At 46.7% G+C, this 27,547-nt stretch overlaps 1 protein-coding gene across 2 annotated transcripts in view; it reads right to left on the bottom strand.

Annotated features, from left to right (window-relative positions):
- Positions 1–2,340: 2,340 nt before the first annotated feature.
- PTPRN (protein tyrosine phosphatase receptor type N) overlaps positions 2,341–27,547 on the bottom strand; it is a 488,337-nt gene continuing 463,130 nt past the window's right edge. For both annotated transcript variants that reach the window (XM_069616889.1, XM_069616888.1), the window contains exons 20-23: positions 13,848–13,901; positions 13,293–13,357; positions 7,829–7,902; positions 2,341–7,046 (exon numbers count right to left, since the gene is read on the bottom strand). In XM_069616889.1, the coding sequence (XP_069472990.1) occupies positions 6,975–7,046; positions 7,829–7,902; positions 13,293–13,357; positions 13,848–13,901 (265 nt within the window). In that variant the 3' untranslated portion in view covers positions 2,341–6,974. The remainder of the gene's footprint in view (positions 7,047–7,828; positions 7,903–13,292; positions 13,358–13,847; positions 13,902–27,547) is intronic.

The following is a 27,547-nucleotide window of genomic DNA, read 5'->3' as shown; positions in this document are numbered from 1 at the left end:
CTGCAGTGGCTGCTGGATGTGGATGCACTGTTGTGCCTGTAGATGAGCATGTTTATGTGCTACTGCAGTGGCTGATGGAAATGGATGCACTGTTGTGCCTGTAGATGAGCATGTTTATGTGCTACTGCAGTGGCTGATTGATGTGGATGCACTGTTGTGCCTGTAGATGAGCATGTTTATGTGCTACTACAGTGGCTGATTGATGTGGATGCACTGTTGTGCCTGTAGATGATCATGTTTATGTGCTACTGCAGTGGCTGATTGATGTGGATACACTGTTGTGCCTGTAGTTGAGCATGTTTATGTGCTACTGCAGTGGCTGATTGATGTGGATGCACTGTTGTGCCTGTAGATGTGCAGGTTTATGCGCTACTCCAGTGATTTATTGATGTGGAATGCTTATGTGCTCCTGCAGTGGCTGATGGGTGTGGATGCACTGTTGTGCCTGTAGATGTGCATGCGTATGTGCTCCTGCAGTGGCTGATGGATGTGGATGCACTGTTGTGCCTGTAGATGAGCATGTTTATGTGCTACTGCAGTGGCTGATGGATGTGGATGCACTGTTGTGCCTGTAGATGTGCATGTTTATGTGCTCCTGCAGTGGCTTATGGATGTGGATGCACTGTTGTGCCTGTAGATGAGCATGTTTATGTGCTACTGCAGTGGCTGATGGAAATGGATGCACTGTTGTGCCTGTAGATGAGCATGTTTATGTGCTCCTGCAGTGGCTTATGGATGTGGATGCACTGTTGTGCCTGTAGATGAGCATGTTTATGTGCTACTGCAGTGGCTGATGGAAGTGGATGCACTGTTGTGCCTGTAGATGAGCATGCGTATGTGCTCCTGCAGTGGCTGATGGATGTGGATGCACTGTTGTGCCTGTAGATGAGCATGTTTATGTGCTACTGCAGTGGCTGATGGATGTGGATGCACTGTTGTGCCTGTAGATGAGCATGTTTATGTGCTACTGCAGTGGCTGATGGAAATGGATGCACTGTTGTGCCTGTAGATGAGCATCTTTATGTGCTACTGCAGTGGCTGATTGATGTGGATGCACTGTTGTGCCTGTAGTTGAGCATGTTTATGTGCTACTCCAGTGGCTGATGGAAATGGATGCACTGTTGTGCCTGTAGATGAGCATCTTTATGTGCTACTGCAGTGGCTGATTGATGTGGATGCACTGTTGTGCCTGTAGATGAGCATGTTTATGTGCTACTGCAGTGGCTGATGGAAATGGATGCACTGTTGTGCCTGTAGATGAGCATGTTTATGTGCTACTGCAGTGGCTGATGGATGTGGATGCACTGTTGTGCCTGTAGATGAGCATGTTTATGTGCTCCTGCAGTGACTGATGGATGTGGATGCACTTTTGTGCCTGTAGATGAGCATGTTTATGTGCTACTGCAGTGGCTGATGGAAATGGATGCACTGTTGTGCCTGTAGATGAGCATGTTTATGTGCTCCTGCAGTGGCTGATGGATGTGGATGCACTGTTGTGCCTGTAGATGAGCATGTTTATGTGCTCCTGCAGTGGCTACTGGATGTGGATGCACTGTTGTGCCTGTAGATGAGCATGTTTATGTGCTCCTGCAGTGGCTGATGGAAATTAATGCACTGTTGTGCCTGTAGATGAGCATGTTTATGTGCTCCTGCAGTGGCTGCTGGATGTGGATGCACTGTTGTGCCTGTAGATGAGCATGTTTATGTGCTCCTGCAGTGGCTTATGGATGTGGATGCACTGTTGTGCCTGTAGATGAGCATGTTTATGTGCTCCTGCAGTGGATGATGGATGTGGATGCACTGCTGTGCCTGTAGTTGAGCATGTTTATGTGCTACTGCAGTGGCTGATGGATGTGGATGCACTGTCCTGCAGTGGCTGATGGATGTGGATGCACTGTTGTGCCTGTAGATGTGCATGTTTATGTGCTCCTGCAGTGGCTGATGGATGTGGATGCACTGTTGTGCCTGTAGATGAGCATGTTTATGTGCTACTGCAGTGGCTGATGGATGTGGATGCACTGTTGTGCCTGTAGATGATCATGTTTATGTGCTACTGCAGTGGCTGATGGATGTGGATGCACTGCTGTGCCTGTAGTTGAGCAGGTTTATGTGCTGATGCAATAGTTGTGGACGAGATTGTGTATGTCATGGTGTAGCGTCTTTGTGATCCGTTTTGTGTGTACTGTTGATACTCTGAGGAGGTATATGTACACCTGAGGTGTCTGTGTTTGCACGAGCTTCTCTAGTGTGCCACACCGAAGCATGCTTTATTTGGTGGGTCACCCCACACTATACCCCCAGAAAATAAACCAGAAAAATAACGAGCCGGACAGGGTCAGGTGCAGCTGCACAAACTCAACACTTAGACTTTATTCACATCAAGATACAAAATTAAATTATATATATTCTTTCTCTAGAAATGTCTCTCTGCATGAGGTTGTGAACACACAACACTGAATGAATGAACAGGACACGAGGTGGGTTAGTTGGAGTGGCACGACAGAGCCTGCACTTGGATCAAAAGGAAGGCAGGGTTTTAGTTTAGGTAGGGGAGAAGACAGTGGTTTGGCACACCACCTTCTGCCCCTGGGCGCCCAGAAGGGGCAGTAGCCTGCTGCAGTGTGCACTTACATTCTTGATTTGTTCAGAGCACTTTACATAATCGCTACGGACAAGAGTGGCTGACAAGGTTCAAGTGCCCATTTCATTTGAAAAGCTCAAAATGCCCTGATGCTCGCCCTGGCTGCAGACACAATGAAGCTCATGCAATAGGTAGAAGGTGGCAAAGTGGTGCCAGGAATGAGTCAGAAAAAAGAGGGATGCAGCTATAGGGATGAGCCACATGGTGAGATACATGGATACAGGATACATTGATAAAAGGAATACTGGAGCAGAGCAGAAACGTAGCATGTAGGTCAGGGAGAGTAAGAATAGACCCAAAGAAGTGAAGTGAGGGAGAGAAGGAAGAAGGGTGCAGAACAGATGACCACTGACAGAGGGTATCAGATACTGGAACATAGAGAAGGGGCGACAGTAGAAAGGTGGAGAGGAGATTAGAGTAAAAGGCAAAGATGAGTGGAGCCCCATGAGGTTAATTCAGAGCGCAGTGACCACAGTGGGCTGGAGGGAGTAGAGCAAGAAGGTGAGTGGAGCCCCATGAGGTTAGTGCAGGACGCAGCGACCACAGTGGGCTGGAGGGGAGAGTAGAGCAAGACGGCGAAGAGTGGCATCCCATGAGGTTAGTGCAGGACGCAGTGACCATGTTGGGTCGCAGGGGAGAGTAGAGCCAGAAGGTGAAGAAGAGTGGAGCCCCATGAGGTTAATTCAGAGTGCAGTGACCACAGTGGGCTGGAGGGTAGATTAGAGCAAAAGGCGAAGAAGAGTGGAGCCCCATGAGGTTAATTCAGAGCGCAGTGACCACAGTGGGCTGGAGGGAGTAGAGCAAGAAGGTGAGTGGGGCCCCATGAGGTTAGTGCAGGACGCAGCGACCACAGTGGGCTGGAGGGGAGAGTAGAGCAAGAAGGCGAAGAGTGGCGTCCCATGAGGTTAGTGCAGGACGCAGTGACCATGTTGGGTCGCAGGGGAGAGTAGAGCAAGAAGGTGAAGAAGAGTGGAGTCCCATGAGGTTAATTCAGAGTGCAGTGACCACAGTGGGCTGGAGGGTAGATTAGAGCAAAAGGCGAAGAAGAGTGGAGCCCCATGAGGTTAATTCAGAGCGCAGTGACCACAGGGCTGGAGGGGAGAGTAGAGCAAGAAGGTGAGTGGAGTCCCATGAGGTTAATTCAGAGCGCAGGGACCACAGTGGGTTGGAGGAGAGAGTAGAGCAAAAAAGTGAAGACGAGTGGAGCCCTACGAGCTTAGCTCAGGACGAAGTGACCACAGTGGGCTGGTGGGGAGAGTAGAGCAAGAAGGTGAAGAAGAGTGGAACCCCATGAGGTTAGTTCAGGACGCAGTGACCACATTGGGATGGAGGGTAGAGTAGAGCAAGAAGGTGAAGAAGAGTGGAACCCCATGAGGTTAGTTCAGGACACAGTGACCACATTGGGTTGGAGGGGAGAGTAGAGCAAGAAGGTGAAGAAGAGTGGAGTCCCGTAGGGTTAGTGCAGGACACAGTGATCACATTGGGTTGGAGGGGAAAGTAGAGCAAGAAGGTGAAGAAGAGTGGAGCCCCATGAGGTTAGTGCAAGACGCAGCGATCACAGTGTGCTGGAGGGGAGAGTAGAGCAAGAAGGTGAGTGGAGCCCCACGAGGTTAGTGCAGGATGCAGCAACCACAGTGGGCTGGAGGGGAGAGTAGAGCAAGAAAGTGAAGAGTGGAGTCCCATGAGGTTAGTGCAGGGCACAGTGACCACATTGGGTTGGAGGGGAGAATAGAGCAAAAAGGTGAAGAAGAGTGGAGTCCCATGAGGTTAGTGCAGGATGCAGAGACCACAGTGGGCTGGAGGAGAGATTAGAGCAAAAGGCGAAGAAGAGTGGAGCCCCATGAGGTTAATTCAGAGCGCAGTGACCACAGTGGGCTGGAGGGGAGAGTAGAGCAAGAAGGTGAGTGGAGTCCCATGAGGTTAATTCAGAGCGCAGGGACCACAGTGGGTTGGAGGAGAGAGTAGAGCAAAAAAGGGAAGACGAGTGGAGCCCTACGAGCTTAGCTCAGGACGAAGTGACCACAGTGGGCTGGTGGGGAGAGTAGAGCAAGAAGGTGAAGAAGAGTGGAACCCCATGAGGTTAGTTCAGGACGTAGTGACCACATTGGGATGGAGGGTAGAGTAGAGCAAGAAGGTGAAGAAGAGTGGAACCCCATGAGGTTAGTTCAGGACGTAGTGACCACATTGGGATGGAGGGTAGAGTAGAGCAAGAAGGTGAAGAAGAGTGGAACCCCATGAGGTTAGTTCAGGACGCAGTGACCACATTGGGATGGAGGGTAGAGTAGAGCAAGAAGGTGAAGAAGAGTGGAACCCCATGAGGTTAGTTCAGGACACAGTGACCAAATTGGGTTGGAGGGGAGAGTAGAGCAAGAAGGTGAAGAAGAGTGGAGTCCCGTGGGGTTAGTGCAGGACACAGTGATCACATTGGGTTGGAGGGGAAAGTAGAGCAAGAAGGTGAGGAAGAGTGGAGCCCCATGAGGTTAGTGCAGGATGCAGCAACCACAGTGGGCTGAAGGGGAGAGTAGAGCAATAAAGTGAAGAGTGGAGTCCCATGAGGTTAGTGCAGGATGCAGAGACCACATCGAGCTGGAGGGGCGAGTAGAGCAAGAAGGTGAAGAAGAGTGGAGTCTCATTAGGTTAGTGCAGGATGCAGTGACCACATCGAGCTATAAGGGAGAGTAGAGCAAGAAGGTGAAGAAGAGTGGAGTCCCATGAGGTTAGTGCACAGCACAGTGACTACATTGGGTTCAAGAGAAGATTAAAGCAAGAAGAGTGGAGGCCCATGGGTGTGAAGTGCAGTGATCAAATTGGGTTAGAGGGCTGAGGGCTAGTAGCAGAGCTCTCTAATGATGGAGAGGAGGCACTGGCATCCAAGCTAAACTACCTTAAGTCATTTTAAGTCACACATCTAATTGATTGGGGTGTCCTTGAGGGACAGCTCTCAAAACCTCTGGATATCTATTAAGGAAAACTGGAAATGTACAGCACTCATGGTCCACTAAGGAAAACAATTCCGTATTTCTGTACATATACCCATATTATACAAGTAATATAATCAGCATGTCCACTTATTTGGTTGTGAATATTTTGTCGAGTCAACACATAAAGTTGTTTCCTGGATCCGGCTAGATTTGAGTTGTTAGGTCTCACAAGCAGGTATACAGAATACTGCCGGTGAGGCCCCATTGAAATAAGGGCAGAATACTGTAAGCTGTCTCACTTCTGAGTAGGAACTGTACCCTTGTAGCCTCACTAATCTCGCTCTCTCTTTCTGCTCTTTACACTTTTTATTGGGTATTTTTGAGTGTGACCAGCCTTCCCTTGATTGCGATCACCTCCAGTCTAGATGTGCGGCTCCCTCTCTTGGCTCTCCTCAAAGCCAAGGATGAGAACCCTCCCTTGAGTCTCTAGTATTCCTGGGCCAACACCACAGGAAGACTGCCATTTTCAAATCTACACTCTTTGGAAATCCTCTTCTTTCTTCACCTTAATTTTGGAGATTTTGTACTATGTTTTTGGGATTAAAATACCTTCGGAAAGACACAAAGCAGACTTTTCCATTGGACAGACCATAGTAAGGTTTAACATTGCGAGCAATGGCGGGGATATAGGAAGTTCAAGGCACAGCTCGGTGATACCCTCCTGGAACTATAGTTCAACGTCAAATGTGGTATGTGTGTGCAAGGGACTTGTGCCAGTGCCAAGGTAGGAGGCTGCACAATAGGCAGGAAGGGACTAGGTCATAAAGGGAGCCCGCTACTTCCCAGGCAATGCACTAGCTTAACTGACCTTGGAAAGTCATCCTTCCGCAGGAACTGTAAGGTAATTTACAATACTGATCCTATAGGGGGAAGGTAAAATACCCATTGTATTAGGCACCAAGAGCTGCAGCATTGATTAAATGTCTCCATATCAAATGAATATGAAAACACCACGTGCATGGTAGGGAGAGCTCTCGCTGAAGAAATTGCAGGAATGTATTCACACTGCAGAAACCCGGATGCCTTTTGTGGGATTCACCGCAGGAAGCAGAATGCGCCTCCTGAGTTGCAACTCCAGGAACCAGGCCACTATTGTGTCTGCAGCAATCAGATTGCCTTCCTCAGGGTTTAGACTGCAAAAAGCGGGCTGCCTAAAGTTGGACTCGCTGCAGGAAGCAGACTTCCATCTGTAGACCTCACAGTGTAGGAGTAGGAAGCTGGCCGTCCCTTCTGTAGGACTCACACCGCACACAGGCTGCTGTCCATTTTGTGGGCCTCTTGGGCAGGGGGGTTGACAGATGGGGCAGATGGCTGGTGGAAGAGGGCACGAGGCAGTGTAGTGCATCCATGGGTCACTGTGGTAGGGCCTTCAGGATGGCGTTCACTTCTTCCGCTACGGCTGTGAGTGCAAACTCAAACTGGTCCTGGAGGGGAAGAAAAGCACAGAAACATTTAATATCACCAAGGCTTTTACTCTGTTGCTTGCACTGCATCAATCCTGCCGACGGCACTGGTGCCATCTTCTACCCTACCTTCCAAAGGTCATAGCAACAGTGGGGGATGATCATTAACTCTGCGTTATCCCTGGTGATATCAACCCTACTCCACCCATGCCTATCCATGGTGACTGGTGTAGGGTTAGCGCCATCAAATCAAGACCCAACGGTGGTGACTGTTGGAAGATCCATGATGAATGCCACAGGATGAACCATGACTCACCCATGACTAACCAGAGTGACTGCCACAGCATGAACCCGGTTTCAACCAGACCAAACCACATGGACGGCTCTTTGCACAAAGGAAACATGACCCAGGCCTTAAGTATGGTGACTGTCTCACCATTAACCTCATCTCCCCCAGACCTATATCCACACTATCCGCCTCAGCAGTGACCCCACAACACCCCGGCTTGACCGCAGTAGCAATATCTTCATATTTACACAGCACGTGCTACTACTCATGTTTGCCATCTTGAAGCGTTGTAACTCACAAAAATTGAACCACAGTAAAACCACAGTAAAAGGACGTGCAATAAACCCTAGTTTACCAAGGCTCTAACCCGAGTAAATGCAGAACAGGCAATCTTGCTCCTCCCCAGAGAGGGCCCCAGCATCAATTCCACCTGACCCAGGCTGCCCACATTATGACTTCCATCCCACCTCCCCGGCTCTAAACACTGATTGCTTCAGTTGCAGCCCCCTCTGACCTTGGTTCGGACCATCCCTGGTCTCTGATCTCGAATGTGTTCTAGGGAAGCAGCAATATCAATTTCCTTTACACCTGGTGGAAAGCAGGAGACAGGAACACAAATGAGACTTCTCCTGATGCACATGGCAGAAAGGGAAACAATCGCGAGAGATTTATCAACACGCATGACACAACAGAGAACAATGGTGAGACTTGTCCTACTAAATATATGGCAGAATAGGGAAAACTGTTGCAAGGTAGTCTGCCTGTTGCATGACAGGAAGCAGAACAATGTGACCTCTCCCGGGGCACATTGTAGAAAAGGGGAACAATGATGGGCGATTTCTCGACACACATGACAGAAAGGAGATAACAACATGGCAGAATAGGGAACACTATTCAGATGAAGCCTATTACAATACAGAGAGCAAAACAAGATTGACGGCAATCCAATACACGTTATAGAAAAGGGAATAATGATGATGGATTTCTTGACACACATAAGGGGAACAATAATGAGACCTGTGCTGTTAAACAAGGGGCAGAAAAGGGAACAATGTCGAGAAACATTCTGCTATATAACAGGAAGCACATCAATAATGCCTATCCTAGCACAGATTACAGAAATGGGAACAGTGATGAGAGATTTTTCAAAACACATGACGGAAAGGGGTTCAATGATAAGACTTGGCCTGTTAAAAACTTGATAAAACAGTGAACAATGCTGATACCATGGAAGTAGAACTGTACAGTGACTAGCATAAAAACATTCTCACTGAGTATACATCTAAGTTCTGACCTCTAGCTGGAGCCATGTGTCCGCTAACACTTTACGAGTTCTCCGTAGGCCTGCTCAGTGAAGATAGCGCTGGACACTACACGCCCAGTTAAACCATAGTGCATTTTTTAATGAACATCAAGTGTGGTGCTCCAGGGTTGTGGCAGGCCAGTGAGGTCTGTGGCTCTGCATGGCCTGCCCCCACATTGTGGTATTTGGGGGCGATGCACATATTGGGTATTTGGGTTTCCTCATTGGGTCCAGTTGGTGGCTACTTCAAGGGCAGTGCACATTTGCTTCTGGGTGAACTGGGCCTGTTCTATGTCCTTGTAATATGTTTATTAACCTGTGGCACACAGGGCATGTTCTTCCATGTTTCCTCGTTTTACCCTACATCCCTAAAATCTGCACTGCCCCTCCCACTTTGGGGTTCAAATGCTGCATGTGTAACATTTCACATCCCCCGTTGGCCTGAGAAAAGCGAACAGTGAACTTTTAACAAAGTCCTCGTTCACAGAATGGTGGTCGTCACCCTTTGCACAGGTGTTAGCCTACTTGTTCGAAAAACATTTGACCTTTTACTTTTGACTGAATTTTTTTGATCGTTTTCTTGGTCGAAGTTCAGTCAAACACACCCATCTGAGACTCCCCTAAGAACCAGCAAATAGGAGGGAGAACGTGTACATCTTTTAGACTGCCGCTCGGGCTGGTGATGGGGAACTTTTGGGCTCCCTGCAGAGGAAGACAACAAGGGGGCTACCTCTGCATCCAATGTCATGCCAGCAAACTCATATCTGGTCTTACCGGCCTTCTATCTACACAGAAAGCTGCTCTGTTTTCTAAGCTCTGAAGTGTCCCAGAAAGGGACACCAGGGAGCCCTGTTCTGACTTCAGCCTCTGAATGAACAGGAGACAGACCATCCAACTGATTTCAATGTTGTGCTCACAACAAAAAGATGTATTGTTTACATATAGGCAACAAAACTCCATGAATGGTGCAAAAAAGATGCAAAATGTCTGTCGGTCATTTTAATTAGTGTAAAGGATGGTATAAGTAGATTTTTTGTTCGAATACATTTGGCCGAATGGTACATTTGACCGAATTTGGCCTGTACCATTCGATGAATATATTCGAACAAATTGGCTAATACACACCGATCATGGGGAGCGGGTGTTGCCGGGGTGTCCCTCGCTCCCCATGATCGGTGTGTATTGGCCTTGGGGGGATGCGGGGGTGTCCCCCAGCTTCCTCGATATTGGAGGCGGGGGGGCAGGAAAAAAAAAAGATATCGTAGGCTCACGCGGCCAGTGTTGCAAGGTCCCGCACATCATCTAAATCAATAACATTACGCTATAAGAGCCTGGTTTCAATCAGGAGCCGCCACAGGCACGCCAGCAATTATTTTCCAGAAGCTTAGTAGCTACCTTTTACTATTTTGATTTAGGATAATTGCCATGACATTTGCAGATTTGGGCAGCAATATTTCTGTTTTGGTGCTGCAGAATTCTTAAGTTGTTGCAGCTAAATCCTGGGGAGTCTGGGGAGGGCTCTCTCCCTCCTGCAGCTGGCATCTAAGGATGTTGCCTGGGACTGCCTGGGTCAGCCATGCCGCCTACCATTCTCCTGCGAGAAGCTTCAAGACCCTCCCTGCCAGAGGGAGCTATCCTCTGGGGAGGATAGCTCAGGGGCAATGTGCTGCCTTGGAAGCAAGACGACGCAGAGCAACACAGATTCGATCCCGGGTCCGCGCTTAGAAACCTCTGGGTATTAAGTGCGTTATAAATAACCAGTCATATCATATGATGTGTGGGGTCGTGAAGCCAGGAATAGTGCCAGATTGAAAGTCGCAAACTTGGCTTCATGTTATTGTGTGATCTCTGCCGATGTCTTGATGACAAGCTTCATACCTCCAATATCTTCAGAGAGCAAATCCCCAAGTTGCTCAGCTACTAAGAGCGCAATTCTGGAAATGTAACTGTCTCTTTGGATGAACAATATTGAGACTTATCCTGACCCAAGATGGCGGAATGGCTAACTCAGATCACAGAAAGATCAACACAATTGAACTGTGTACTGACACACTCACATAGGTGAAAGGAAAACTATAATGCTACATAACCGGACGCGCATGGCACAAGGGGGGATGCCACTGAGACATATTCTGTAACACATTGCAGCAAGGGCCCAATGATACACAGCCTTACAACCTTGAAAGAAAGGGCCAAGAAGGGACATTAAAACCTTAGGGAGGAGGGGCAAACTGAGGGTTGAATTGCTCCTTATTTGGCTACTCTTGCATGGTCTACTGGAAGGGGAGCCTTGATCATGTTGATGGTGATATGCAGACAGTTACATGAGACCCTGCTTTATTGAACTTGGAGGGCCACCAGGTATGTGCATGGAATAAACATGAGGCAAGCTGTTTGGGGTTCCAACAGGGACCAAGGTCCAGTTGGATATGGCCGAAGCAGTGGATGGAACCATTTTGACGTCTGTGTCTATTAATACTTAAAACCACAGTGGGTTGATTATTGGCTATGCGAAGGTTGTGTCTTTTCATTTATTATAATGGTCCTTTGACTTTTGAAATTCCATGTTTCAAGAATCAAAATCTGGAAAAATGACAGCCAGTTGGGATTTGTCTCCATCACCAGGCATGCCAAGAACTGTTTTAAAAACATTTTCAGTCTCTTTGGGACTTTTACATTCGCCTCTTCTCATGCGGGCCCCGCTCCTATAAATTCAGCCACACAAACTGAGCCGCTTTGCTGCATAGATCTATTTCCCCTTCGCCTTCAAGGATGGAGCATGTCAAATTCCTGCGGCGGGGCAGAGGCCATGTTTCCTTTCTCTGGTGTCCCGCTGCCCCTCCTGCCGACTTTGGTTTAGAACCAGTGTACCTCGACGCCCCCCCTTGGGGGAGAGGGCCTGACAGCCTACGAGAACCATGTTCAAGAAAGGGGTAGGATTCTGCCGAGCATCTTGTCTAAATGATACCTCCATTTTGGTGGAAGCATTGAAGGTGTAATGTTTGCAAGAAGCATGCGTGGTGGCCCATATGGCTCCCCAAGATAGGGATGTGCCTCTGAAAGGCCAGTCCTACTGACTTTGCTCTGGTGAAATGAGAATGGGGGTCATCAGGAGTTGGGTGGAGGGGTAAAAATGTGGCAGTAACACTACTACCGCTGCATTATCTCCCGGAACCTCGCCCATTACACCCTTTCACTGGCCGGTTCATCAGACACATTTTTTTTCCGACCGCGTCTTGCAACGTTTACGTGGGATTCCCACAGAAATCCTGCAGTCTTCCCCCAATAAAATGAAAATGGTCTGGAAGAAACGGCTCCCCAGAATCGTCCTTACTCCTGCACTACACATGTGGTCCTCTTTCCCCACCCTCAAGTTATATCCTGATATCAATACACTCCTTTCCCTCTTCCAAATATCTCGGCTTCCTCTGGATCACCGCGGGAACCACTTGCATCAAGGAATTTTTTCCCGGCTTTTCATTTCTGAAAAGGATCACCAAAGCAATGCACCAAAGTGGATATATACATGTTTGGGGGATGAGTGGACACCCCCCTTCTCTCGAAGAAGACATTTCAAAACTACTGCATTGTTTTACCCCAACGCAACGAAAGGCCCTTCGACAGCTCCTTTTGTCCACGTTATTTCCTAATTGGTGCAAATTTGTCCATTATTGTTTGCGCTATGTGTGTTCAATGGAAGCACCTTTTTTCTTTTTGAGCAAATGAATGGGAGTAGGCCGAAAAAATGTTTTTTGTTTCTGAAAAACCTTTGAAACGTTTGACAAATATTCCCCAAACTGTCCAGTTCTGAGTGGCCGTGGCAAGAATTTTTATTTTTTTATTTTCATCCAAATCTGTCCACCAAGCTAAATGTTTTTAGCAATAGAATGTTGGGAAAAGCCCATGCAGATGGGGTTTTGTTTCTTTACAACAGTTGTTTCTTTACCCCACTCTGTAAATATGTTTTTGTTTTGACCCCGGTCACCACTTTTGTAAACCCTCATGAGCTGGCTCACCACTAGTTCTCATTGCATCATTTCAATGCTATTGACTATTGACCTGGCGCCCTTCTGGGGTCTGCACGAGCCAGCTGCAAGTCATTACTGGTCGAAATTGACACCCCTGTTCTTCAGATAAATAAAAACACAGATCCAAGTTTGTTTACTGTTGAACTCCATCCCTACTGATGTGGCGCGCTACCGGCGTACTTGCTTTTCAGGCAATATCTTAGAGGCATTTCTTTTGCTCGGTTTGCGTCTGCCTATTGTTGCTTACTTCTGAGTTCTTTTGTTGCTGTGACACTTCTGCATTCTTAGTTTTGAATGTCTGATTATTTTGTACAGGATTCAGATGCCTAAGGCCTAGATTGTGCTAAAGAAATATGCTTATAAAATCAAATAAATGTATGGGATTTAAGTGTGAATTCCTTGACATTGGAGGACAGAGGAACCTTGTGGTTTTGAACGCTGCCGAGGTGGCGGCTGACGTTGGATATCAGAGATCGGAATACAACTGAATTAGAAGTTTATCTGGCATTTTCTTTAAATGTATGCAATATTGAAATGTGGTTGTGTCGACTATCCCCGGAAGGCAGTCACATTTCCCAGAAATGGGTGTAACATGATATGATCTCAGGGTTGGAGAGCGGGTTGTATATTATGACCCTAATCCTCACCTTTGGCCATTCGGTTGAGGACCATGTCTATCAGGATGTAGGTCCCAGTTCTTCCAGCTCCTTCACTGAAATACAACAGAGAGACAGCGTCAGCAGTATTCATTGGGAACCTCAGTGAAAGAAGCCCTTGTCCCACATCCAACTGTGGTACGTGCCTGCCCCTGACTTCCGTAAGTGCAATATTGCAAAGAGCCACACGGCTCCTTCACATGCATGCTCATGTAAGGTGCATATGCCACCTGCCCAGGAATCTGCACAAGGCTGTATAAGCCGATCAATGATTCTTGCAAGAATCTCACTGCAGATGATCAGGCTAAAACGTCACGTGCTGTCTACGCAAAAGCATCTTCAGATCAAATGGACTAGACGGATCCGAATGCAGAAATATTCCATCGCCAACATTATGCCCACCAAACAGGAATTTGGGATGATCAAGTTTCGCTGCATATTCCATCAGTCACTTATTATCCAGGAAATCTTTCTAGAAGGACATCAGCTTGAAACCGCCTTGTCTGAGCCTTAAATGTTGCACATGTAATGACGGGCCACCGTTACCTGCAGTGGACGATGATGGGGCAGGAACGGCCTCGATAGCACTTGTTGACCTTCCTGCAATAGAAAACACAAAGACAAATCATACAGGAAAACGGTAAAAGAAGAATGCGGATGTCGATTCAACTGGAGCAACAGCTCCTACTCTCTGCAAAGAGTTCATGTGGACACATCAGGGATGAGGTAGCAAAGCCAAAACCAAATCAAAAGAAAGGACCTTAAGCGACGAAGTAGACTAAGCAACCGAGAGGTCATAAAGCAAACAAGGCCTGTTCAATGGGTTTAAGCAGGTGCAATGTGGAGATTAAGATGGGAGTGAAGAGGATGGAGAAGGAGGTGAACAGTGATGGCAGGACATGGACAGAAGGAGATCTGAAAATGGCGATGGCAGAACTGCTCAACAGTGAGTGGACGTGCACAGAGATGTGAGACTCGGCTCAAACAGGGGAGAACGTTACTTACCGCCCATGGCTCTATATGATCAATGCAAGCTTCTTCTTGCAGGCCCATCATCCACGGAATAAGGATCCCAGAGCAAACTGGACCTTGGAGAATGTTATAATCACCAGGGGAGTGGCTATGATCTACCCTGAAGTCATGGAAACTACGCTGACAAGGGACTTTCTCACCATTCACACAGGGTTGGCTGTGATCCCCCCCATACCCCAAAAAAGCCAGTTCTCCCCAGGTGTCCCTTTGAAAAGAAGAGACAGAAAGGTACTGCTGTGTTATACCTCATGGTAGCCGATTCACAGATGTGAGGGTGATAATGCATCTGTGGAAGGAATCATGTATAGATCGGAAAAATATCACCAAAGGAAGATAATGAGTTCTCCGAAAGGGAATCTTCTTATTTAGGCTCTTTGCCCCAGAAACACTCCCACAGCATATCTATCACACATGAGATTCAGCAGAAGCACTCTCACGGCATATCTGTCTTACATGAGATTCCGTAGAAGCACCCCCACAGCATATCTATCACACATGAGATTCAGTAGAAGCACTCCCACAGCATATCTATCACTCATGAGATTCAGTAGAAGCACTCCCACAGCATATCTATCACACATGAGATTCAGTAGAAGCACTCCCACAGCATATTTGTCATACATGAGATTCAGTAGAAGCACTCCCACAGCATATCTATCACACATGAGATTCAGTAGAAGCACTCCCACAGCATATCTATCACACATGAGATTCAGTAGAAGCACTCTCACAGCATATCTATCACACATGAGATTCAGTAGAAGCACTCCCACAGCATATCTATCACACATGAGATTCAGTAGAAGCACTCCCACAGCATATTTGTCATACATGAGATTCAGTAGAAGCACTCCCACAGCATATCTATCACACATGAGATTCAGTAGAAGCACTCCCACAGCATATCTATCACACATGAGATTCAGTAGAAGCACTCTCACAGCATATCTATCACACATGAGATTCAGTAGAAGCACTCCCACAGCATATTTGTCATACATGAGATTCAGTAGGTGGTACTTTGTAAGCAGATATTGAGGTATCCTATACCAAGAGGTTCTGCTTGCCCAAATGTTGCCTCCTCGACAAACCATGGAGTCCAGGTAATATGTTTTGAAAAGGTATGCATTGCAGCCCAATTGGCTACCTCGTAAATATCAAGGAACATTTCGTAAGAGAGCTGATGTCGAAGTTCACCCTCGGGTACACTGGGAACCAATGCTTGCCTCCTCTCCTTGGCCGGATGATCGTTCATACACACGCAACACGCATAACAGATGGTGCCTTGGCAAGGTTCACTGGGACCCTAGCAGGACTTAAAAACATCGAAACCTGCAAAGAGGTGAATGCTCTACCTGAAGGCCGCTGTACTGGAAATATAAAAGGAATGGAGACCCATTCTAGGTCTGGCATATGGAATCTTGCCTAAATTTCAGAAGGATGCGGAGGAGGACATAAATAACTGCCAGATTGATCTTTTGGTGAATATGAAATTTAGAAACTACTTTGGATGGGAAGAAATGTTACATACTCAAGGTCACTGAATCGCGCGTAAAAACTACGTACGCAGTCCTGCTGACAAAATCCACACCGTTTCCACCATGCAGGTGGAAAGGATGGTGACCAAAAAGATACATTTCACCATAACCAACCTTACAAGACAGCAATATCGGAGATCAAAGTAATGCAAATAGGGCAGGGTCAGATTTAGATATTACTGGGCCCTTACAAACAACCAGCAGAACAAAAAAATGAAACCTTGAGCTGGAGTTCTTTCTTAAGTTCCGAAATTACCGCCAACTATCCTGTGTTAGCCACCTCTTTATGGCATTTTATTGGGAAAGCTAACTGAACATTCCATAACTGGGGATGCAGCCAATGAGTTGATCTACCCCTTTTTCAGAACACCATCAGCAACGCCTCATCCGAAACTACCTTTGGTGTGGGCCTTCAAGCAGATCAAGGAGCACATGTCATGTCACCATTCTTGGGATCTACACCTTTATACCAAAGGGCTCAAACTTCCCGGGTCTGGGTGAAAAAGTCTTCCCTCCACTTGAGGTAGGAGATAGATCTGAAAATGGGAGTTTTGTAGAAGGGGCAAGGGTACGTCCCAAAGGTATGCAAAAGAAATATATTCTACTTGATCCTACTCCTTGCCACAGTATCGAAATCCATCGTGCCCTCTGGTTTCTCGGTTCCCATATAACAAGAGGAGTAGGGGGAAAAGCATAAGCTATAAAGCATAACTGGGGAAAAGACATCGCAGTGCGGGCCCAACTTTTAAAGTCGGAGCATGCATGAGAGATTTCCCCGGAGCGAACTTTGAGAGTCGAACAGTGCAAATGTACTGTTTTCTATTCACATATACATCTACAGCAGGACAGCCCTACTTCTCCACTATACTGACCTCCTGATGACTAAAACCTTCCACCAAGACACTCTCCAGACCAGAGAAGGAAAGTGTTAAACTCTAACTCTCAGGTGGTGTCCCTGTACTTCTTTACTTTTGTACCTGCTGGTTTATCATGTTTACCTTGACGAGCCCTAATTCTAGGGCTTAGGACATAACTACTTATGTGCGTCAGAGGGACACTACACCCTGCAGGGTCATGATTACACGTACCTGTACTTTGGAGATGTGCCTACCAGCTATGAAAGTCTGTTGCGAGGTCCAGCCAGACCTAAATCCCGATCAAAGAAAGGGTGTGAAGCGGAGGTGACCATATATGATCAATGGCTATGTCAGCTCAGGATTTCCAGGGTCTGCTTAGGCCAGCACCGGATAAGTCCAGCTTGAATGGATGTCTACATTTAAGATTGAATACATATCCTGAGATTCTGCTGTGAAGAAGCCTTTAGAGCTCAAAGTAACAACCCCTGTGAACTGTGTGTCCGTCAACATGTTTTAATGGATATAACCTCACAATTGAGGTGTGTGACTCTAACATGTTCTCCAAGACCCATCAATGTGGAGGGATTGCTCTAGGTATTTGTAGAAGATGTAGAATTGTAGTAGACGGATCAGAAGACTAGATGAGAGGTGGCCACTCCACTCCCCAGCAGTCGCAACCCACTATTGTGTGTGGACTCAGAGCATAGATCGGGAATCTGAACAAGAGCACACACCGAAATCTCCCCGGTCAGGGTGGAGGGAGAAAGGTCCTAGTCCCGATCACACTTCTGTTGAGTCTGTGGGACATGGGAAAAGGGGGAATGGGAGGTTTGGTCATAGAAGAATTCATCGAATTCTTCTGTTGAACTTTCTGAGACATATTTGGCTGCAAATATATGGGGGGGTAATCGTGATGATAATAAAAATAGGGGGCAGTCAGGGGCGGTTGCGGGGTGTCTCCCCCTGCATATTTTGCAGCCCAATTACCTAAGAAGAAAATGAGACAAATTCGAATTTGAGGAAAAAACTCTACCAAATCACCTAGAACCGAAAAAGAAACTAATGTGGAGTGCACAGAAATCTCAGTTTATGTGGATGTCATCCAGAATCTGTTGATGCAGTGGGTGCTGTGTGCATGAATACAAAGTCATGTAGATCTGCTCCAATTTCTCCTAAGGACGGTTACAATATTTTGAATCAAGCTTGCGCTTGGAACAGATTTCTGAAGATAATTAATGTGTTGGTGGGAGGGCTCCATCAATAGTTGGATTTTGCATGCAATTCGGGCAAATAATGGATACATAGAACAATAGAGTATTGCATAAAGCAAAACAAAATATGCAATAAGACAAAGCCAACATAAACAAACAAGCAATAGAACTGGACTAATGAACGACAGAAACCAACCAAAACAACTGACACAATTAAGTGCGCCTATCACGGCCAAGGCAGGGATTAACCCAACCGACACAGCAACCTACTCCGCTAAAAAAGAGACTACCAAAATAGTGCACAGAGATAAGCATACTGTGGCCAAAACAGGAAGTATCAAAACTGAACAGCTAAAAAAAGAGATCCACCCTCTGACAACATACACAAATCCAGCATGCGTAGGAACAATGCCATCATACACATAAATAACACCAGTAAACAGCAGAATCAGCTCAACCAGAATGTGATCAAACTTGGCAAATGCAAAATACCAATTTCAAATACTATGCAAAAGCCAAACCCAGAAAGCACTGCAACCAAAGTTTGAAGCAAAAAAAAGGACCCAAATCACGTCAAATCAGGACAACATGGCTATGACATTGACCAACCCTATTAGGAGAGCCAAAACAAAAACACACACATGTTCCAAGACAGGGAACAACCCAATAAATATGACAACGACTTGGACCAAAATATGATCCAAACCACCAACTGCAACACACACATTTCATTCCCAACAATATCACAGGCAATAGAAGGACTTACAGAACAATAAGCAGGACCACACCAGCAAATATTTTAACAAAACAATATAATTTACCTAAATCAATCAACAATACAACATAGCCATGAAATTGAACAAACCAACTAATAAAGACATCAACATCATTAATTTAGGAACACTCAATTAAAACACTGATGATCCTGGTTGATACATATACCAGCCCAACAAAAGCAAATGCCAAGTCATCTCACAGATAAATACATTCAAGCATTAAAGATAAAGGCATACCTCCTTTAGTTTTATCCATAATATCTGTTACTGTACTTTTTAGGGATGGTTGTGTGCTGTTGCAATTGGAAGGACTGTTGTAGTGTATTTTTGATGTTATTTGGTGCAATGGTAAATAAAACAAATATCAACCCAAATCACCACAGTAACCACTTGAACCAATACCCAGCTCAGCCACCATAGAAACCAATTCAACGAACACAGGGGTCAAAGCAAATAATACATACTTTTAACCAACAAAGGAATGTATCCAAACAACAAAGAGGCCATGCCAACTCAATAACTGAACCCATCAAACCAATATAGAGAACAACTCCACCAACACATGGATAATTATAACTAACACAGAGAGAACCCATCCCAACAGAAGGACCAATAAAACCAATACAGTGATTGCAGCAACCAAAACTGGAAATCCAAAAAACAGATACTAATTAAATCAACCCCAGGTACAGACTAACCAACAAAGGAAACAACCCAAACAATGCAAGAATAAATACAACAAAGGAACAAATGGGACAAACCATCACAGACAATTATGGAATGCATCCAGCCAACACAGGATTAAAGCTAAACTAACATAGGAACCTATCAAATAAATATTAAAACTACACCAACACAGGGATGACTCCAGCCGGTAAGGGGATCAACCAAACCAACATACAGACCAACATAAGGACACACAGGCTCTGGTTCAAATCAGGAAAAGTAAAACACAGCATTAGGCCATTCATCATAAGGTGTCCAGCCGGCATTCAGCAGGACTGTATCAAATCACTTGCCTGTATATCTTTGGGCCTGGCTTCAGGGTCCTCTCAATAAAAAAAGGTTCAACAGAACCTCTGGTGCAATTCCTAAAACCTTGCTGAGTGTGTGTGTGTGTGTGGAGTTCATTATCTTTCTTGGAACGTATCTTACCTGCTTAGCAGCTTTGATAGATCCAGAGCTCCATGACAAATAGTCGAGAAGTCAGACTTAATACTGAGAATTATTAGTACTAGCTGTACCCGGCATAACATACGCCGTTCTAGCATATCTTAAAGGTTATTAATTAAAGATTGTTGCAATTCAATTAATTTATTCACTCTCATTTTAAATGCAATTAACAATCTCGTTCTTCTCAGATATAACACTTAATGCGCCAAATGAGAGAGCAACATATAGTTGCCCATGACTGAATACAGGTTTCAGAAGGTATAGGCAGAGTCTCTCAAAAGTCTGTCCCTGTGACTTAATAATGGTAATTGAAAAGGCTAGACGTATAGGAAAGTGACTTCTTTTGAATTTGAAAGGCATCATTTTATCAGATGGAATGAGAGGTATACGAACAGTATCTAGGTTTAATCCATTGATTGCACGCATCTCTATGATGTGTCTTTGTAGAGGTGTAATTGTCAACCTTGTTCCATTGCAGAGTCCCTGTGATGGCATAACATTGCGGAATTACAGAACCTGCTTTCAGTTTTAGCTCATGAGGAGGCATTCATCCTACAGCGTTTCGCTCTTTAGAGCCTGAAACGTTGAGCCAGCAATTACCTGTTCATTGACATTGGAACTCCTGTGCCTTGTGTGAAGAGAAGTGGGGTTGGAAAGAAGTAACCTGAAATTATTCTTAAGGTTTGCAATCGCGTAGAACCATGCCCATTCCATTTGTTAAAATTATAGCTGTTGTCGAAGTGGAAGGCCACACAGAGGTGCAGTTTGCCATTTGGACAGCAGAGGGACACCTAACACTGATAAAATGCATCAGCTGCTCAATTAAAAGCATCAGTGGAAACCTAGTAACATTAAAGCACTATAATGAGCCTATGAATGAATGCTGGGGGTGATTATGTTGAAAGAGGGTTGGAAACCTTCAGGTAAAGGGGTATAAGTAAATGTACACAAGACCAACTAAGAAAACAAAAGAAATACTACCACCTGGAATGGCTTTTCGAGTAATATGGTAAACATTCATTGTTGGTATCTTTTGATATCAACGTAAAGTTTTAACTGAGAAGGAAACTGATTAGAATTAGTGGCTCAGAATACAATTACTTGAGGACCTCTGCACTCGATTAGTCATGAAGTGACTGTTGACTGAATCATCTACTAGTATTTCTGACATATCTATTTAGAATATACCAGTGAATATACTGGATCTTGTATAATTGTCTTATTATGTAACCTTGTAAGCTTTGCATTCTTCTCATTGTTGCGCCCTGTTACTCACGGGTCTGGTGCGCATAAAAAGTGAATAAACAAACAAACAGTGAGAATATACCAGGGAGAAGTACTCAAAGTGTTTCTTGCATACCTTCACAAATGAAGGAGAACCGTCATGCAAAGGGGTAGAGAGATAATTGATTTGACTCGCTCCATGGGCAAATTCTCAAGTTATGCCCAGCTCTAGAAAGGTCAAATGGAAGAGTTGAGGTTAAGAGTCATTCACACAAGAAGGGGAACTTCCTAGACCCACTATGCTTGGTGAAGTATGCTGAACCAGGATTCCAGCATGCACATGTAGAGTTGCAGCGGGCATATGCTGCTCAGTCCAAAACAGGGAACCACACTATCAACAAAGAGGACAACACAAACAGGGATCCAAGTAACCCATATATCAATACAGCCAAGGGTGAGGAAGCATCAACAGAATGTGAGTTTCAAAATGTTATTCACTACAACAGAATGGGTGAGGCTAAGCAACCTAGAAACAAGAAACAATACTATTACTAAAGGTGTCAGTGTTGATTAACGGAAGGTGAATCAAGGGCCAATTTACAGGACTCGTGGTCTCCCTTAACATTCCATAACTAATACAGAGCCTCAAAAGATATAGCACCAACTTACAGTCCCATGGGTATTGGACCGTGCCTGCTTCTCTAAACGGGTTATAGTGCCCAGCTCACTGCTTGCCTTTGACTATCAGCAAGGGCTTCTCCCTCTTGCTTTCGATTACAGATTTGGCTCAGATCATATCGCCCTCTGTCACAGTGGGGGCCCTTGGTAGATGGACCAACTCAGTTGGCCATGTGTTAAGACCCAGCTCTCCATGCATAAGGCCTTAATGGGACACTCTTACAAGTGTCCTTAGCCCAGTGCTTCAGAGTAGGACAGTCCCTCCATTTCAGGCTGGACTGAGCCTGCTTGGAAAGGCCACAGGCCCATTGGTTCTTCAGTGAAGATGCCACGTTGACTAGGCACCAGGGATTGAAAGGGATGTGTCGTCACCTTTTCCCCCCCCGACAGCCGACAATCTATGTTACATGCCTTTTTGGGATCCTGCCTCCACTCGTAGTGAAGTGAAAGGACAAAGAAACAAGGAACAGACGGCTGTAGAGACCAATGGAAGTTGTGTTCAGGGAGGGATGAGGTTAGGGAGGGAAGACGGTCTATAGTGTGTAAGAGCAGAGGAGGCAGGCAGAGCATTTGGGGTCAGTCCTATGACAGGCATCTGTGCTTGTTATGTTAACAATGCTTATGGAGCGCACTATCACCCGGTGGCATCTTGGCGCTAGAATATCACAGGACGGGCGGTTCACAGTGGCCTAAAGAAGAAAGGTCTTCAAAGAGCACCTACATTGTAGGTGATTGGTAACATTTCTTAGTGGGGGGTTAAGGTGTTCCAGATTTGGACCGCAGCCACAGAAAAGCCCCGGCCACCCACTCTAGTATCTTGAAAAGTAGGCACGGAGAGCAGGCGGCAGACAGTGAATGAAGCTTGCGAATTGGAAAGTAGCAGCTAAATTTGTCCTAGACGCATTCAGCCTCTTGACCATGGAGTGCACAGCGAACCAAACAAAGATTTGAAATTAATGCATTGAGCCACCAGTAGCCAATGCAATGACCATAGGACTGGAGCGATGCAAGCTTCATAAGGGGACCCAGTGGCAACTCGCGCTGCAAGATTTTGAAGGCACTGCAGTCGCTGGACTAAACCTTTGGGCTGGGGGAGATATAGCGCATTAGAGTAGTCCAGGCGACTAAGGGCGACTTAGAACAAGGGCAGCCATGACTGGGAGCCACAGTTGGGGTGGTATAAGGGGGAGCACCTTCCATAAGATCTTCAAATGGAAATGCCCCGCCTTACAGACAGCTGAGACCTGATGATCCATGGAGAGAGTGGAAGAGACCATTACCCCAAGATGTTTTACAGTCATGACTGCGGTGGGGAGACACCCAAGTGAAGGCAGCCAAAAAGAGGACACTCAGTGTGACAGAAAGGGGGGGGGACCTCTGTCTTGTCTCCATTAAGGTTCAGCCAGTTGTGGTTCATCCAATCTCCCACGACTGATAGACATCGAAAAAGGTGAGACGACATCTCAGCCTGATCAATATCTAACCCGATCAGGATCTGAGTGTTGTCGGCATATGAGTAGCATCTGATGCCGAAGGAGCGGATGAGACACAAGAGGCCAGATGTAAATATTGAAGAGAATGGGGGACAGGGAAGAACCTTGAGGGACTCCACAGGAAAGAACAAGGAAGTGAGGAGAAGGAGGGAAGTGGCCTCTCTCTGTCAGGAACGAGGTGAACCAAGCCAACACCGTGCCAGTGATAACGGCATTGGGCCAGGCGGGCCAGCAGGGTGGGGTCGTCAACTGTGTCAAATGCCACTGACAAGTCCAGCAAAATCAGGGCGCCCACTCCATCCCTGTCGACCAGCCTGGCCATGTCATCCAGTACCAATACCAGGATACTCTCTCTGCCCCAGCCGGGCCAAAATCCAGAATGGAAGGGGTCAAAGAATCCTGAGGTTTCCAGAAAAGATAAAAGAAGAGGTGAGATTAAGGTCTCTAAGAGCTTCATAAAGAAAGGCAGCAAGGAGATAGGGCAAAAGTTTGAGGGAAGTGAAGGGTCCTGGGTGCGCTTCTTTAGAAGTGGAATGACAATGGATTGTTTCAGCTCCCTGGGGATGACACCTGACTGGCCGGAAACGGTAATGGCCTGGGTAATCTTGGACAGTAGCCCACTAGGTGGGTCTTTCAGCACAGACAAAGGCACCGGATCCAAGGGGGCTGCCGACTTCAGTAGATTTATCGACGTGCTGATCAACGTCTCTAAAAAAGAGGGAATAATGACCATTTGGGAAGACATACAGCCAGGGAAGCAATATCAGACTGGATGGTTTCGATTTTAGTGACAAAAAACGTAGACAGGGAGTCACAAAGCTCCTGTGATGGGGTAACGGAAGTAGTGAGAGAGGCGGCTAACCACTGAGAATAGCTCCCTAGGCTTGCTAAGGGCTTTATCGATTTTCTGAACGGGAAAAGCCCTTTTGGCTTCAAAGACAGCAGCGTAGTAGCCAGTGGCGCATTGCCTATAGCATGCTCTTTCTATGGTGCCATACGTACAGCGCCACCTATGCTCGACCTGTCTAAGCTCCAGGCAGGCTACCTTAAGTTGGTCTGAAAACCATGGCTCGGACGTTCGCCTCCGCTGTTGGATCCACCTACTTCCAACGAGTGAGACAAAAAGAGAAAGATCTACCTCATGAGATGAACTGCACTTCGTACTGACTAGTGCAACCAGTGCTTTAAGGTCAGCCGAACACCAGTTACGGCAGAGAACTCTAGGGGGAATACTCTTGGAAGGGGGACATGGAAGTTTCACGAAAAAAGGTCATTAGGTGGTGGTCCGACCACAGAACTGGTTCTGCTGGAAAAATGGATTGCTCCGACTTGTTGGCCAGCACAAGATCCAACTTGTTCCCCAACCCCTGGGTGGGTTCCATCACAAATTGATGGAAGCCCAGATCAAGAAAGCCATAAACAAATTGATTTAGGATAGGTGCATGAGGTCCTGTTAAATTTAATATTAAAATTTCCGAGTATGACTAGATGAGCAAACTTCACCTGAAGCTCAGTCAGAAGATCCAATAAGGGTTCAAGAAAGCAGGCGTGCGACCCAGGGGTGTCGGTAAATGACCAAAAAGTGGCATGTGTAGGAAGCCGAGATGGTGCATCGCAGCAGTAGTGCTTCCATAGCAACTGTATGGGTAAGTGGAATCTGGGGGACCGCAAATTTAGATTTAAAAATCATTGCCACCCCACTCCCTGGATGCGGTGACATTCGGTCAAATGCATAATTTTATAATTGCAGGGTAAGGCCTGAGCCAGCACTGGTGTGGATGACTCATTTAACCTTTTCTCGGTCAGGCAGAGAATATCTGGTGCACGGTTTTCTAAAAGACTTTTAACGGATGCAGCATGAGCTGACAAGGATCTGGTATTTAGTAACTTCAGTTTATATATTACCAGACCTGTTCACTGTGGTGCTGCCAGGCATCCTGTGTCTTCTTTGGTATATGGGTGAGGGAGGGCAACCCATACTTTAAGAAAGTAATCCAGGGCTCGTTATCCTCCATGCAGACCTTGAACCCCTGGATTCAGGAGAGCAGTCTGCTTGAATGGGAACATTTGATTGACGAGGTGCAAGGTGCAAAGCCAGTGTGAGGTGGTCCGGCCTCCGAAAGGAAGGCCTCAAGCAGAGCTTGGCGAAGGCAGAGAGGAGCCACTGGAAGTTTGCAAGTGAAGGTTGTCCTCCCTTTGAGAGTCCTCTGTGCTGGATAGCATCCAGGTAGCCTCTAGCCACTAGCCACCCTTCTGGCCTGAGGATGCCTTTCAACACACTGATACCAGAAAGTATTCCTTTCTCCCTTGCTTAGGATACATAGTGGAGCAGAGTGATCATCAGCCTCTACCGGTAGGCCACACTCCTGGGCCAGAAGCAATACCATTCAAACACTCTTACCAGTGTCCAAGAGGGTCTTCTGTCTTGTATAGGATTTACTTCAGGCTGAGATGTTTTAAACCCACCAGTCAAAGGTTTCCCGCCTGGTCAAGGGTCTCCCTGAGTTTGTTTCCTGGTCTTTGATCGCTTTCCGGCATCTGCAGTGTAGCCCTCAGTGGGTGCTCCGGCATCTCCCTGTCTGTGCGTCTGTCTTCGGCCTATGTCTGTGATATAACACTCAGCAGGCCTGCGTCTTTCTGTTCTCCTTTTGTTCTAGCCTCGGACAGGGTATAAGATGGAGCCATTGAAAGCCTTATGGCTTTTTTATCTTTCTTTGTGCCCTCTGGCAGCCTTTGTGGGTTCTGGGTCGTGGTTAGGTAAGGGTCTGTGACGGAACTTTCAGCCGGCTCTTAATCTTCTCCCTCTCATTGGTCCTCGTCTACAATAGTGTTTGACATATAGACCTCGACAAGAGACATAGTTTCACTTTCAGAGTTCATTTGGGTGTCGTGTAAAGAACAGGGAGTAGGGTTTGGGTAAGTTGTAAGATCTGCACATTAGGATCTTGACTGGATTCCTCTTAGCCCTTGGACCTCAGTTCATCCCTGTCTTTCTAAGGTTAGGTTCCCTCCTGTGGACAGAGACAGTCGCGCCCACCCTATGGGATTGATAGTGTGAAAAAGTATTCCTTGGCTTTGTTGTATCTTTTTTGTGCCTTTGGCTTTCATTTGATCCTGTCAGGAAGCCACACTAGTCATCTGGGTCCTGCTGGCTGTTGTACCTGGCACCACCGCCCCTGGTACATAGGTTCATCTTGATAGGGACCGGGCATGAAAGTCTGGTAACCGCACTGGGCAGAGCAATTACCATGCCCTTCCCCTGCTGCAAAGCTTTACTGTCCAGACTTCCTTACAACTCCACACACTTACCTTCTTGGGTGCAGCAATGTGTTGGCCTTGCAGGAGGGTGTAGCTCCTCTGTGCTACAGCCTCTGGAGCACTTTACTTGTCCGGGTTTCCCTTTGGCCACATATGCTTGTGTACTTGATCTCGTCTCTTATTGTTCTACTCGGAGGACACATTCCTTCACTTCTCTGCCTAATCTAAGGCTCCTCTCCTATTACTTCAGTTGTTCTCTGCCTCCTTCCAGACTGCCGCCTCACTTCTCTCTCTAGTTGGGGTCCATTGCCGCCTCATCCTTCCATGACCCCGTCCTCCTCTGGGCAACGATTTCCAGCGTATCCTTCATTCCCGGCCCTTCCTCCTCCGGGCAACGATTTCCAGCGTATCCTTCATTCCCGGCCCTTCCTCCTCCAGGCAACGATTTCCAGCGTATCCTTCATTCCCGGCCCTTCCTCCTCCGGGCAACGATTTCCAGCATATCCTTCATTCCCGGCCCTTCCTCCTCCGGGCAACGATTTCCAGCGTATCCTTCATTCCCGGCCCTTCCTCCTCCAGGCAACGATTTCCAGTGTATCCTTCATTCCCGGCCCTTCCTCCTCCGGGCAACGATTTCCAGCGTATCCTTCATTCCCAGCCCTTCCTCCTCCAGGCAACGATTTCCAGTGTATCCTTCATTCCCAGCCCTTTCTCCTCAGGGCAACGATTTCCAGCGTATCCTTCATTCCCGGCCCTTCCTCCTCCGGGCAACGATTTCCAGCGTATCCTTCATTCCCGGCCCTTCCTCCTCCAGGCAACGATTTCCAGCGTATCCTTCATTCCCGGCCCTTCCTCCTCCGGGCAACGATTTCCAGCATATCCTTCATTCCCGGCCCTTCCTCCTCCGGGCAACGATTTCCAGCGTATCCTTCATTCCCGGCCCTTCCTCCTCCAGGCAACGATTTCCAGTGTATCCTTCATTCCCGGCCCTTCCTCCTCCGGGCAA

This window comes from Ambystoma mexicanum, chromosome 9 (assembly GCF_040938575.1).
Source record: "Ambystoma mexicanum isolate Mex_15411 chromosome 9, UKY_AmexF1_1, whole genome shotgun sequence".
Lineage (NCBI taxonomy): Eukaryota > Metazoa > Chordata > Amphibia > Caudata > Ambystomatidae > Ambystoma > Ambystoma mexicanum.
This window is presented reverse-complemented; position numbering and strand designations above follow the sequence as displayed.